We start from the raw sequence: 13,338 nt of genomic DNA, 5'->3' as shown, positions 1-13,338 counted from the left end.
TGAATTTTGTCAAAAGCTTTCTCTGCATCTATTGAGATGATCATATGGTTTTTCTCCTTCAATTTGTTGATATGGTGTATCACGTTGATTGATTTGCGTATATTGAAGAATCCTTGCATTCCTGGAATAAACCCCACTTGATCATGGTGTATGTTCCTTTTAATGTGCTGTTGGATTCTGTTTGCTAGTATTTTGTTGAGGATTTTTGCATCTATGTTCATCAGTGATATTGGCCTGTAGTTTTCTTTCTTTGTGACATCTTTGTCTGGTTTTGGTATCAGGGTGATGGTGGCCTTGTAGAATGAGTTTGGGAATGTTCCTCCCTCTGCAATATTTTGGAAGAGTTTGAAAAGGATAGGTGTTAGCTCTTCTCTAAATGTTTGATAGAATTCTCCTGTGAAGCCATCTGGTCCTGGGCTTTTGTTTGTTGGAAGATTTTTAATCACAGTTTCAATTTCAGTGCTTGTGATTGGTCTGTTCATATTTTCTATTTCTTCCTGGTTCAGTCTCGGCAGGTTGTGCATTTCTAAGAATCTGTCCATTTCTTCCAGGTTGTCCATTTTATTGGCATAGAGTTGCTTGTAGTAATCTCTCATGATCCTTTGTATTTCTGCAGTGTCAGTGGTTACTTCTCCTTTTTCATTTCTAATTCTATTGATTTGAGTCTTCTCCCTCTTTCTCTTGATGAGTCTGGCTAATGGTTTATCAATTTTGTTTATCTTCTCAAAGAACCAGCTTTTAATTTCACTGATTTTTGCTATTGTTTCCTTCATTTCTTTTTCATTTATTTCTGATCTGATCTTTATGATTTCTTTCCTTCTGCTAGCTTTGGGGTTTTTTTGTTCTTCTTTCTCTAATTGCTTCAGGTGCAAGGTTAGGTTGTTTATTCGAGATGTTTCCTGTTTCTTGAGGTAGGCTTGTATTGCTATACACTTCCCTCTTAGCACTGCTTTTGCTGTGTCCCATAGGTTTTGGGTCGTCGTGTCTCCATTGTCATTTGTTTCTAGGTATTTTTTGATTTCCTCTTTGATTTCTTCAGTGATCACTTCGTTATTAAGTAGTGTATTGTGTAGCCTCCATGTGTTTGTATTTTTTACAGATCTTTTCCTGTAATTGATATCTAGTCTCATAGCGTTGTGGTCGGAAAAGATACTTGATACGATTTCAATTTTCTTAAATTTACCAAGGCTTGATTTGTGACCCAAGATATCTATCCTGGAGCATGTTCCATGAGCAGTTGAGAAAAATGTGTATTCTGTTGTTTTTGGGTGGAATGTCCTATAAATATCAATTAAGTCCATCTTGTTTAATGTATCATTTAAAGCTTGTGTTTCCTTATTTATTTTCATTTTGGATGATCTGTCCATTGGTGAAAGTGGGGTGTTGAAGTCCCCTACTATGATTGTGTTGCTGTCGATTTCCCCTTATATGGCTGTTAGTATTTGCCTTATGTATTGAGGTGCTCCTATGTTGGGTGCCTAAATATTTACAATTGTTATACCTTCCTCTTGGATCGATCCCTTGATCATTATATAGTGTCCTTCTTTGTCTCTTGTAATAGTCTTTATTTTAAAGTCTATTTTGTCTGATATGAGAATTGCTACTCCAGCTTTCTTTTGATTTCCATTTGCATGGAATATCTTTTTCCATCCCTTGACTTTCAGTCTGTATGTGTCTCTAGGTCTGAAGTGGGTCTCTTGTAGACAGCATATATATGGGTCTTGTTTTTGTATCCATTCAGCCAGTCTGTGTCTTTTGGTGGAGCATTTAATCCATTTACATTTAAGGTAATTATCGATATGTATGTTTCTATTCCCATTTTCTTAAATATTTTGGGTTTGTTATTGTAGGTGTTTTCCTTCTCTTGTGTTTCTTGCCTAGAGAAGTTCCTTTAGCATTTGTTGTAAAGCTGGTTTGGTGTTGCTGAACTCTCTCAGCTTTTGCTTGTCTGTAAAGGTTTTAATTTCTGCATAAAATCTGAATGAGATCCTTGCTGGGTAGATTAATCTTGGTTGTAGGTTTTTCTCCTTCATCACTTTAAGTATATCCTGCCACTCCCTTCTGGCTTGCAGAGTTTCTGCTGAAAGATCAGCTGTTAACATTATGGGGATTCCCTTGTGTGTTATTTGTTGTTTTTCCCTTGCTGCTTTTAATATGTTTTCTTTATATTTAATTTTTGATAGTTTGATTAATATGTGTCTTGGCGTGTTTCTCCTTGGATTTATCCTGTATGGGACTCTCTGTGCTTCCAGGACTTGATTAACTATTTCCTTTCCCATATTAGGGAAGTTTTCAACTATAATCTCTTCAAATATTTTCTCAGTCCCTTTGTTTTTCTCTTCTTCTTCTGGAACCCCTATAATTCGAATGTTGGTGCGTTTAATGTTGTCCCAGAGGTCTCTGAGACTGTCCTCAGTTCTTTTCATTCTTTCTTCTTTATCTTGCTCTGCAGTAGTTATTTCCACCATTTTATCTTCCAGGTCACTTATCCGTTCTTCTGCCTCAGTTATTCTGCTATTGATCCCATCTAGAGTATTTTTCATTTCATTTATTGTGCTTTTCATCATTGCTTGGTTCCTCTTTAGTTCTTCTAGGTCCTTGTTAAATGTTTCTTGCATTTTGTCTATTCTATTTCCAAGATTTTGGATCATCCTTACTATCATTATTCTGAATTCTTTTTCAGGTAGACTACCTATTTCCTCTTCATTTGTTAGGTCTGGTGTGTTTTGACCCTGCTCCTTCATCTGCTGTGTGTTTTTCTGTTGTCTCATTTTGCTTATCTTACTGTGTTTGGGGTCTCCTTTTCACAGGCTGCAGGTTCGTAGTTCCCGTTGTTTTTGGTATCTGTCCCCAGTGGCTAAGGTTGGTTCAGTGGGTCGTGTAGGCTTCCTGGTGGAGGGAACTAGTGCCTGTGTTCTGGGGGATGAGGCTGGATCTTGTCTTTCTGGTGGGCACATCCACGTCTGGTGGTGTATTTTGGGGTGTCTGTGGCCTTATTCTGATTTTAGGCAGCCTCTCTGCTAATGGATGGGGCTGTGTTCCTGTCTTGCTAGTTGTTTGGCATAGGGTGTCCAGCACTGTAGCTTGCTGGTCGTTGAGTGAAGCTGGGTCTTGATGTTGAGATGGAGATCTCTGAGAGATTTTTGCCATTTGGTATTACGTGGAGCTGGGAGGTCTCTTGTGGACCAGTGTCCTGAACTTGGCTCTCCCACCTCAGAGGTACAGCCCTGATGCCTGGCTGGAGCACCAAGAGCCTTTTGGGAGGTCTGACGTTTTCTGCCAGCGTTCAGTGGGTGTTCTGTAGGAGCAGTTCCACGTGTACATGTATTTCTAATGTATCTGTGGGAAGGAAGGTGATCTCCGCGTCTTACTCTTCCGCCATCTTCCGAGAGTCTTTTAAAGCATATGTTTGAGATATAACCTTTCAAGTATATTTACTTCATATACTATAATTTTTTAAAAAATCATGACTGGTAGAGGGAATTTTTTTTTTTATATTTCTTTATTTATTTATTATTTATCTTGGCTGTGCTGGGTCTTAGTTGCGGCACACGGGATCCTCATTGCGGTATGTGGGCTCCCATTTGTGGCATGCGGGCTCTTACTTGTGGCATGCATGTGGGATCTAGTTCCCCGACCAGGGATCGAACCCAGGCCCCCCGCATTGGGAGCGCAGATTCCCCCCCACTAGGCCACCAGGGATGTCCCTGGTAGAGCGAATTTTATAACAGGATATCGATACCATGTTGTCCTACCTTATTCTTTCTACTTAAGGCAGACCGTTTTTGTTTTTTTGGTATTGGTAATGTGTGATGCTTGTTTACACATTCTTAACACAATTAAGCATTAGCGTTATATCACAGAATTAGAGCTAACTGGCCAATCTGTAGATTGAATTTAGCACCCAATTCATATTTTTCCCTTTTATTACATTATGTTTATGGTAACCACATGGAGATATAAATTTCAGGAAGTTTCCAGTTCAAAAACCTCAGGCTCTCACCCAATATAACACATTTATACAACATTTAAAAGTACAAAAGCTCCTTTTGGTTAAGGGACAGTACAAGAAAACTCATGAATTTAATAACACCAGAAGTTCCGGTCCGCGCTGTCCCAGAAAAAAGTTGCCAAATCTGTTTCTTGGCTCTCTCGTTGGTAAGAATGTCCCCCTCTTATACTCAGCACAAGGTGAGTGTTTCTACACCAAATGTTGGAGCCTAGGTTTTCAGAGTCCAAGCTGATGACCGCCACTGGTCCTTGGGCCTTGGGAGCACCCAATTTAAAGTCCCTTATCCCAGTGGTCTTCACACTGAAGTAAGGCCACCCACTTATGAGATACAGGAAGAAAATGTAACTTCCATTTTTTTCATACATATTTTTATTTTTTATATCATGTGTAAATTTCTACTTAGGTTTACACTATATATAACATATTAGTCATATAATATATACCTCATTTATAAATAAATAACTGCACATATTGCTGCATACTTAGATATTTACTATTAGGAGTACTCAGTCAAAATAACTTGAAGACCACAGTTCTGACAGTAGCTAATCAGAGAGAATGGACACTAAGGGGAGAAATGGGATCCTTTGGAAGGTATAGACTAAGGTCCAGTTATTAACAATATAATAAAAAAGTATAGATTAGAATATTATATGTATCAAGGGACTTGTTTATGGATTCTTTATAGACTTACTATAAAACATAAAAATTATCCCTATTGTTCACCAAGTTAACAGGAGTTTTAATAACTATAGGTAGACTACATACAACTTTCATAATAGTTTGGAGCAGTTTAAAGTTCAGGCACAAGTTTTTTGCATATAGTGGCTTTTCATTTTCTGGTTGTGGCTGACCTTTATGTAGGTCTTTTTTATTGCTATAAATGTTCTTTTTCAAGGGATAAATTGTTTTTGTCTTTTTTTTTATTTGGTGGAGGGAATGTAAAGTAACTTTAAAAAGTTTTAAACAAATTATTATAAATCAGATTATGAGAGACATGTTAATTTTCCGTGTTTCCTAAAGTTGCTAAAATTTGTGCATATTGCTTTTATAGCCAGAAAAAATATTTAAAAGAATTAATAGAAGTATCTCCTAGTAATAGAACTAAAAACAATCTGCATATCTTCTAAATTACCTATGGTAGGGGAAAAGGTAAGAAGGAGAAAAAGAAGTAAACAGTAAAACATAGAAAACAACTAGCAAGGAAGCATTTATAGGAGGAAGAAAAAAGTTATGACAGGTTTAATCAAGTTTGTTTTAACAATAAATATAAGTGGGATGAACATACCTTTTATAAGGAGAAGACCTACTCTAAAGTTTTTTCAAAAAGCCTAATTACATACAGTATACAAGAGTCGCACCTAAACAGCATGATTGAAAGAAATTGAAAATAAAAGAATAGGCAAACCAGATACATTATAATAGAAGGAAAGCATAAAGGGGTGATAATGTTCAATTTGACAGAGCTTAAAAGTAATAAATGGAACAGACTGCAATGGTGAAGCATATAAGCCATAATGATGATGTCATGAATCAATATGGAACCAAATTATACAGAACTAAATTTCTATAAACTTTTTTTTGTTTGTTTCTTGTTTTTGGCCACACGGCGCAGCTTGCGGGATCTTAGTTCCCCGATGACCAGGGATTGAACCCATGCCCCCTGTAGTGGAAGTGCAGAGTCCTAACCACTGGACTGCCAGGGAATTCCCCAGAACTAAATTTAAATGATAAAAATTGCAAGAGATAAAGAGAATTGTTATATCTCAAGAGTACTTTAGAAACTTGAGTAGTTCTCTAAGTCTGTGACAGATAAAGCTAATAATTTTCTTATTAATATATTCTATATTTTTATTTCAGCTGATGTACAAGAAAAATAACTATTCTGAAAACAGAAAATATATGTTCTCCGTGACTCATGAAATATTTATAAAAATTGACCATGATTTTTGGTCACAAATAAAATTTCACGTGATCCCAAAGATTAGACATAGATTGTCCTAGACTCTCTGCCTATGGCAAAATAAAATGAGAGCTAAGTAATAAAGATAGGAAGGAAATTGTGTAATTTTCAGATCTTCTCTAACACTCTTGGGTCAAAGAAGAAATCAGAACTGCAGTTGTAAGATAAAATTGGCCCTCCAGCCCTCTGTGTCCAAGGATGTGGAACCCGGAGAGGTGGATGGCCAAACGTAAGGGACTTGAGCTTCCTCAGATTCTGGTATCCGTGAGGGTCCTAGAACCAGTCCCCCACAGAACTGAGGACGACTGTATGTAAATAATACGATAGTTCACAGTATGCTGCATTTTCTTTTGTTTTCTGATTAAAAAAACCCAATTTTGTATTTTGGTTTCAGAAGGGTAGTTAAAGGACAGTATTCAATAACAAATGTTTCTTGGCCCTCTGTAATGTGCAAGACATTTTGTTTGATGTGAGATATAACTCTGAGTAAGACTGAGCCTTGGTGCTTGTAATCCACTGGATTTTATTATTCAATGCACATTAGTAGTAACTTATTTGAGATGCATGTATAAAAAATCCTTTATAGTTTCTTTGTAAAGAAACGATAGAGTTCAGTATGATCATTTTAATTTTCAGCAGAGGTACCTATGGTACCTATATGGAGAGGAGAAGTAGATTATTATAGTAGATTGATTGAACTGTGTAGAATGTCTGGATATCTTCGTTCCTTTTTACCTCTATCACCTGGTAGCAGTTCTGTTTCATTGGACAATTTAAGTTTATCCCTCTGGGCTTCAAATCCTTCATCCATAAATGAGGAAGCTGAATTAAAATATAAGATTCTTTATACATGTTATTTTTGTGTAGCTGTGAATCAATTCATAAGTATTGAGCATCAACTTCTTTTCAATCTGTAGGGACCAAACGTATGCTCTAGTTGGGGAAAAAAGACAAATTTAGGGCTCCACGCAAGCAGAGGAGAGTGCGTATATCTTTAAAAAGGACAGAGATGGAGAAAAGAAGAGCATTGGGAAAGGTTTCACAGAGGCAGTGTGACACCTGAGCTGATCTTGAAGATAAGTTTTTGTCAAGTGAACAGGGAAGGAGAACATTTTAGGTGCAGGAGATAATAGAAGGTATAGAGGCAGAGAAGTGAGCGTTTTACATTTGGGAAGTTGCAGTTAGTTTGTATGGCATTTCGTAGTTAACATGGATTTATGGAGGAGTAGCAAGACATCAAGTATTGATGTATATGGGAGCTGAACTGTGAAAAATAATGGGCTTTAAGTTAAAGGCAGTGAATAACCATGGAAATTTTTTTAAGCAGTGGAGGGAGGTGGCACTGTAAGATTTAGTTAGAGTGGATGCAGAGATAGCATTTAGGAAACTGGCAGTTGAGACATGCTGAAGTCTTAAATAAAGTAATGGCAGTGGAGATGCTATACAGGTTTTAGAATAGGTCTCTAAAATGGATGGGCTTTGTAGGGTTGACAGCCCTGGAAGTGTGTGCAAAATTTAATATGTGAATATATTTTCCTCTGGGAGAGGGTCTATAAATTTCATCACATCATGCAGGAGGGCTATTAAGGTAAATATATATTGTAGGGAAAATTGACAGAGTGATATTTTACAAACCATGAGGGTTAAATAATTTTAAGTTTTACTTTATTCATTAGTGACTAATCTAATCTTTTTTCACTTTTTGATAGTGGACAGGCCAAAATCTCATCAAGTTCGAACCTCTGGTACAATAAGGCGAACCTCTTCTTTGGATACGATAACAGGACCTTATCTCACAGGACAGTGGCCACGAGATCCTCATGTTCATTACCCTTCATGCATGAAAGATAAAGCTACTCAGGTAAAATAAGCAAATCAAAATCAGTTTTATTATCCTGCAGTTCTTCTATTTTGATCACAGTAAAGAAAATTAATTTAATCAAATTTTCCCAGTTATTAAATATATTCAACCAAAGAAGAAAGCCATTTCTTTTAATAAACTTTAGACTAAGTATTCTTATCATCTCGGTTTTGAAAATTTTTAAATTATTTAATATTTAATAAATAGCACATCAGTCTACATTGTGTGGTTTCTGAGACTTATAGTTTTAGGAATTATTTTCCTACAGAAATTAATGACTAGTAACTGTATTAGAAAATACAGGCATATCTCGTTTTACTGTGCTTTGCTTTACTATGCTTCTCAGATATTGTGTTTTTTTACACATTGAAGGTTTTTGGCAATCTTGCATGGAGCAAGTCTATCGGCGTCCTTTTTCCAACAGCATTTGTTCACTTTATGTCTCTCGGTCACATTCTGGCAATTCTTTAAATATTTCAAACTTTTTCATTATTATTATATTTGTTATGCTGATCCGTCATCAATGATCTTTTTTGTTACTATTTTAAAAAGATTATGACTTGCTGAAGGCTCAGATGATGATTAGCATTTTTTAGCAATAAAGTATTTTTAATTAAGGTATGTATATTGTTTTTTTAGGATGTAATGCCTTTGAACACTTTAATAGACTACAGTAATAGTATAAACATAAATTTTATATGCACTGGGAAACCAAAAATTTGTGTGACTCTCTTTATAGCGATATTTGCTTTATTGTGGTGGTCTGGAACCAAACCTGCAGTATCTCCAAAGTATGCTGGTATAAGTAATTTTTGAAGAAAAGGTTGTACAGTTCCTGGAAATAATTTATAAAGTATTAACACATGGCTAAGGAAATATATGTTAAAGGATTTTTTTTCTGTTGAAAGCCAAAACTAAAATCCATGAGAGAGAAATAGAAAATTTCCTGTTTGTCACACCTTCTCTATTTGTGGATCACAGCTTTTGACTTGAAGAGTTTTCCTTCCATGTCAGAAAAAGGTCTGAAAACATCTTAATTTATAATTTCTGAATTCTTGACCATATCTTTATAGCAGTAGTCGATTAGCATTATGAAGAATACGAAAAGTATAAGAGATGGTTATTGGCCTTAAAGAACTTACAGCATAGTTGGAAGATAAGATGTAAATGTAAGAAATTGGTAATAGAAGACAGAGTATTATTAGGTGTTAGATGAATGGAGCATTTAAATGTAAGGGAATTCAATGGAATGGGAACATTTTTGGCTTTGTGGGTTAGGGAAATAGAAGGATTAGAGTTTCATGTCTGAAGAATGAGGAAAAGGGGAGAAAATTTTGGACATGATCTATGAGAATCTCCAGTTTTGTAATTTTCTCAGGCAAGCTTGAAACCATAAAATTAGCTTCTTTATCATGCATCCTATCAATTTTGTCTGTGTAACATTTTATGTCACCCACTCCCAGTCTTTTGCTTTCCATTCTTTGTGAGGGAAAGGAGGAGTTTGATATGGTATGCAGTGGGATTCTCAAGTAGAAAGTACTAGCAAAACTTAGAGATGTGGGCCTGCACACTTAGAAATGGTCACAGATAATTCAAAACTATCTTTCTGGAGGAGTTGGACTCCCAAGTGTGACAGAGTGTAGGTATAGAGTACAGAAAGAAGGTCAAGAGATCAAGGACTTAGTTTTTAGAAATGCACACAAGGGAAGGATAAAAAATTAATGTATTCACCTGGTAGCAACAAGAAGAGAAAGGAGTTTAACATTTACTGACTGTGTACCATGTACTTTGTCTTTTTATATCCTGTGTTTCATTTAATTCTCACAAGAACATTATAAAATTACATGATGGGGAAGCAGAAGCTCAGGGAAGTTAAGTGACTTAGTATCCTAAACCTAGGAATTGTTGGAGCCAGGTTTCTAATACAGGTTAATTTGTCAGCCAATCTGAACTTCGATTGTATGGTGCTTTTAGGATAAATGGAATAGTGTGTGTGCATGTGTGTGTATCACCAACTAGAGTAGTTGACACCATTCTTAAAAATGGTAGCTACTCTTTTTAGGTTAAAAAGAAACCCTACCCCTTATTGAATATATGCTTTATGCTGACAGTCTCCAAAAACATTATCTTATTCATTCTTCACCAAAACTCTAACAAGAGGAGACAGAAAAAGAGCAAAAGCTAAGAGAAGAAATGAAATAGTCTTGCCTTAGAAACCAAAGGGAAAGTTGTTTTAAGAGAGGAAAAATTATTAACAGTATCAGGTGCTACCAACAGGTCATGGAAAATAAGGAGTAGATTTAGGGATTAGGGGCATATTGTCTTGGAGAGTGAAATATTGATAATATGTTAGAGAAGGAAGCTCAGCTATTTGGGAGTTAAGAAGAGAGTGATATGGTGATAGAAGATAAGGGCGCTGGGTAGGTTTCTTCACCACATCTGTTTCTTTATCTGCACAATGGGATTAATGAAACCTAACTCATGGTAATGTTGTGTGACTAAATAGGGTAATATTTGAAAGTGAATATGGCAATACACATGTTAGGTTATTAGTAGTAGATACAGACAGGCCCATTTGTAACATCTGCAGGATCTGGAGCAAATATAAATGTAGACCTACATACCATATACATACTAAGTTAAATTAACAAACTGTTACATAAAATTCCCCCAAAAGCCTGAGGTCCAGGGTAGGGGCTTCTCTTGCCTGGGTCTGCATGTAGATCGTCTATTTGAGAAACCTGACATTGATAGGAAGTCCAAATATAGGCCTCATTTTACATATGATACACTGAAGCTTAGAGAAGCTTAACTTGTACATGGTTCTATAGCTAAATAAATACGAAGAGATCTGAATCCAGATTTGGCTGATTCCAAAGGTTTTGTGTTTTCTCCAGTTCCTCCCTGCCTCTCATAGTAATCACTAAAGTGTATAGCACTTGACCTAGTGCTTGCCTTACAAGCCTAAGAAATGGTCTTGCCCCGAAGCATTATTAGTTTAATTGAAGGTAGAAGAGATGAACATATGAGATGGTTGTTATTGTCATGTCCATACCTCCTTGATTCATTCTTTAACTCTTGGGGAAGGAAGTAGATATTTTTATTTATTCAGTGGAAATTAGTAAACAGAAAGTGGTACAGTCATTCTGCTACAGATATTAAACACCTAGGCTGTCTGGATTTAGTAGAGGGAATCTCTAGTATTTTCTACCTTTCATATTTCCATATTTCAGCTACCTTAATTATTGAGTGTTAGAATTTTTATTGCTTAATGTATTTATACATTGGGCCTTTTTAAAAGAAGTAGCATAGTGTTGTGGGAAAGACTGTGGACTTTAGAGACAGATCTTGTGTTCAAATCAAGGCCCAGGATTAACCAAGATGGTGGAGTAGAAGGACGTGCTCTCACTCCCTCTTGCAAGAGCACCAGAATCACAACTGGCTGCTGGACAATCATTGACAGGATGACCCTGGACTTCTCCAAGGAGGATACCCCACGTCCAAGGACAGAGGAGAAACCACAGTGAGACGGTAGGAGGGGCGCAATCAGAGTAAAATCTAATCCCATAACTGCTGGGTGGGTGACTCACAGACTGGTGAACACTTATACCACAGAAGTCCACTCACTGGAGTGAAGGTACTGAGCCCCATGTCAGGCTTCCCAACCTGGGGGTCCGGCAACGGGAGGAGGAATTCCTAGAGAATCTGACTTTGAAGCCTAGTGGGAATTGATTGCAGGACTTCGACAGGACTGGGGGAAACTGAGACCCCACTCTTGGAGGGCACACACAAAGTAGTGTGCTCATCGGGACCCAGGGGAAGGAGCAGTGACCCTGGGGGAGACTGAACCAGACCTACCTGCTGGTGTTGGGGGGTCTCCTGCAGAGGCGGGGGGTGGCTCTGTTTCACCGTGGGGACAAGGACACTGGCAGCAGAGGTTCTAGGAAGTGCTCCTTGGCGTAAGCCCTCCCAGACTCGGCCATTAACCCCACCAAAGAGCCCAGGTAGGCTCCAGTGTTGGGTTTCCTCAGGCAAAACAACCAACAGGGAGGGAACCCAGCCCCACCCATCAACCTTCAAGTGGATTAAAGTTTTACTGAGCTCTGACCGCCACAGCAACAGTCAGCTCTACCCAGCACCAGAGCCTCCCATCAAGCCTCTTAGATAGCCTCAACCACCAGAGTGCAGACAGCAGAAGCAAGAAAAACTACAGTCCTGCAGCCTGTGGACCAAAAACCACAGTTACAGAAAGATAGACAAGATGAAAAGGCAGAGGGCTATGTACCAGATGAAGGAACAAGAAAAAACCCCAGAAAAACAACTAAATGAAGTGGAGATAGGCAACCTTCCAGAAAAAGAATTCAGAATAATGATGGTGAAGATGATACAGGACCTCGGAATAAGAATGGAGGCAAAGATCGAGAAGATGCAAGAAATGTTTAAGAAAGACCTAGAAGATTTAAAGAACAAACAAACAGAGATGACCAATAAAATAACTGAAATGAAAACTACACTAGAAGGAATCAATAGCAGAATAACGGAGGCAGAAGAACGGATAAGTGACCTGGAAGACAGAATGCTGGAATTCACTGCTGTGGAACAGGCTAAAAAAAAAGAATGAAAAGAAATGAAGACAGCATAAGAGACCTCTGGGACAACATTAAGCGCAACAACATTTGCATTATAGGGGTCCCAGAAGGAGAAGAGAGAGAGAAAGGACCAGAGAAAATATTTGAACAGATTATAGTCGAAAACTTCCCTAACATGGGAAAGGAAACAGCCACCCAAGTCCAGGAAGCACAGCAAGTCCCATACAGGATAAACCCAAGGAGAAGCACGCTGAGACACATAGTGATCAAATTGGCAAAAATTAAAGACAAAGAAAAATTATTGAAAGCAGCAAGGGAAAAACGACAAATAACATACAAGGGAACTCCCATAAGGTTAACAGCTGATTTCTCAGCAGAAACTCTACAAGCCAGAAGGGAGTGGCATGATATACTTAAAGTGATGAAAGGGAAGAACCTACAACCAAGATTACTCTACCCGGCAAGGATCTCATTTAGATTGGATGGAGAAGTCAAAAGCTTTACAGACAAGCAAAAGCTAAGAGAATTCAGCACCACCAAACCAGCTCTACAACAAATGCTAAAGGAACTTCTCTAAGTGGGAAACACAAGACAAGAAAAGGACCTACAAAAACAAACCCAAAACAATTAAGAAAATGGTCATAGGAACATACATATCGATAATTACCTTAAACGTGAATGGATTAAATTCTCCAACCAAAAGACACAGGCTTGCTGAATGGATACAAAAACAAGACCCATATATATGCTGTCTACAAGAGACCCACTTTCGACCTAGGGACACATACAGACTGAAAGTGAGGGGATGTAAAAAGGTATTCCATGCAAATGGAAATCAAAAGAAAGCTGGAGTAGCTATACTCATATCAGATAAAATAGACTTTAAAATAAAGAATGTTACAAGAGACAAGGA

General features: G+C 37.5%; 1 protein-coding gene across 15 annotated transcripts in view; it reads left to right on the top strand.

Annotated features, from left to right (window-relative positions):
• LOC309653630 (glucocorticoid-induced transcript 1 protein-like) overlaps nucleotides 1–13,338 on the top strand; it is a 115,539-nt gene that overhangs the window by 57,732 nt on the left and 44,469 nt on the right. For 10 of the 15 annotated variants that reach the window (XR_014259283.1, XR_014259284.1, XR_014259285.1 and 7 more), the window contains one exon: nucleotides 7,685–7,836. The exons of 3 other annotated variants lie outside the window; for them this stretch is intronic. Coding sequence is in view for 2 of the 12 variants with exons in the window: in XM_082478509.1 (XP_082334635.1) it covers nucleotides 7,685–7,836 (152 nt within the window). In the remaining 10 variants the exon portion in view is untranslated. Of the gene's footprint in view, nucleotides 1–7,684; nucleotides 7,837–8,208; nucleotides 9,003–13,338 lie in introns of those variants that run through there. 2 more of the 15 variants (XR_014259297.1, XM_082478508.1) reach the window with 1 other exon arrangement.

This window comes from Balaenoptera physalus (genome assembly GCF_965194825.1).
Source record: "Balaenoptera physalus genome assembly, contig: HAP1_SCAFFOLD_717, whole genome shotgun sequence".
NCBI classification, from domain to species: Eukaryota; Metazoa; Chordata; class Mammalia; order Artiodactyla; family Balaenopteridae; genus Balaenoptera; species Balaenoptera physalus.
The sequence above is the reverse complement of the archived record's forward strand: the minus strand, read 5'-3'. Positions and strand labels throughout refer to the sequence as shown.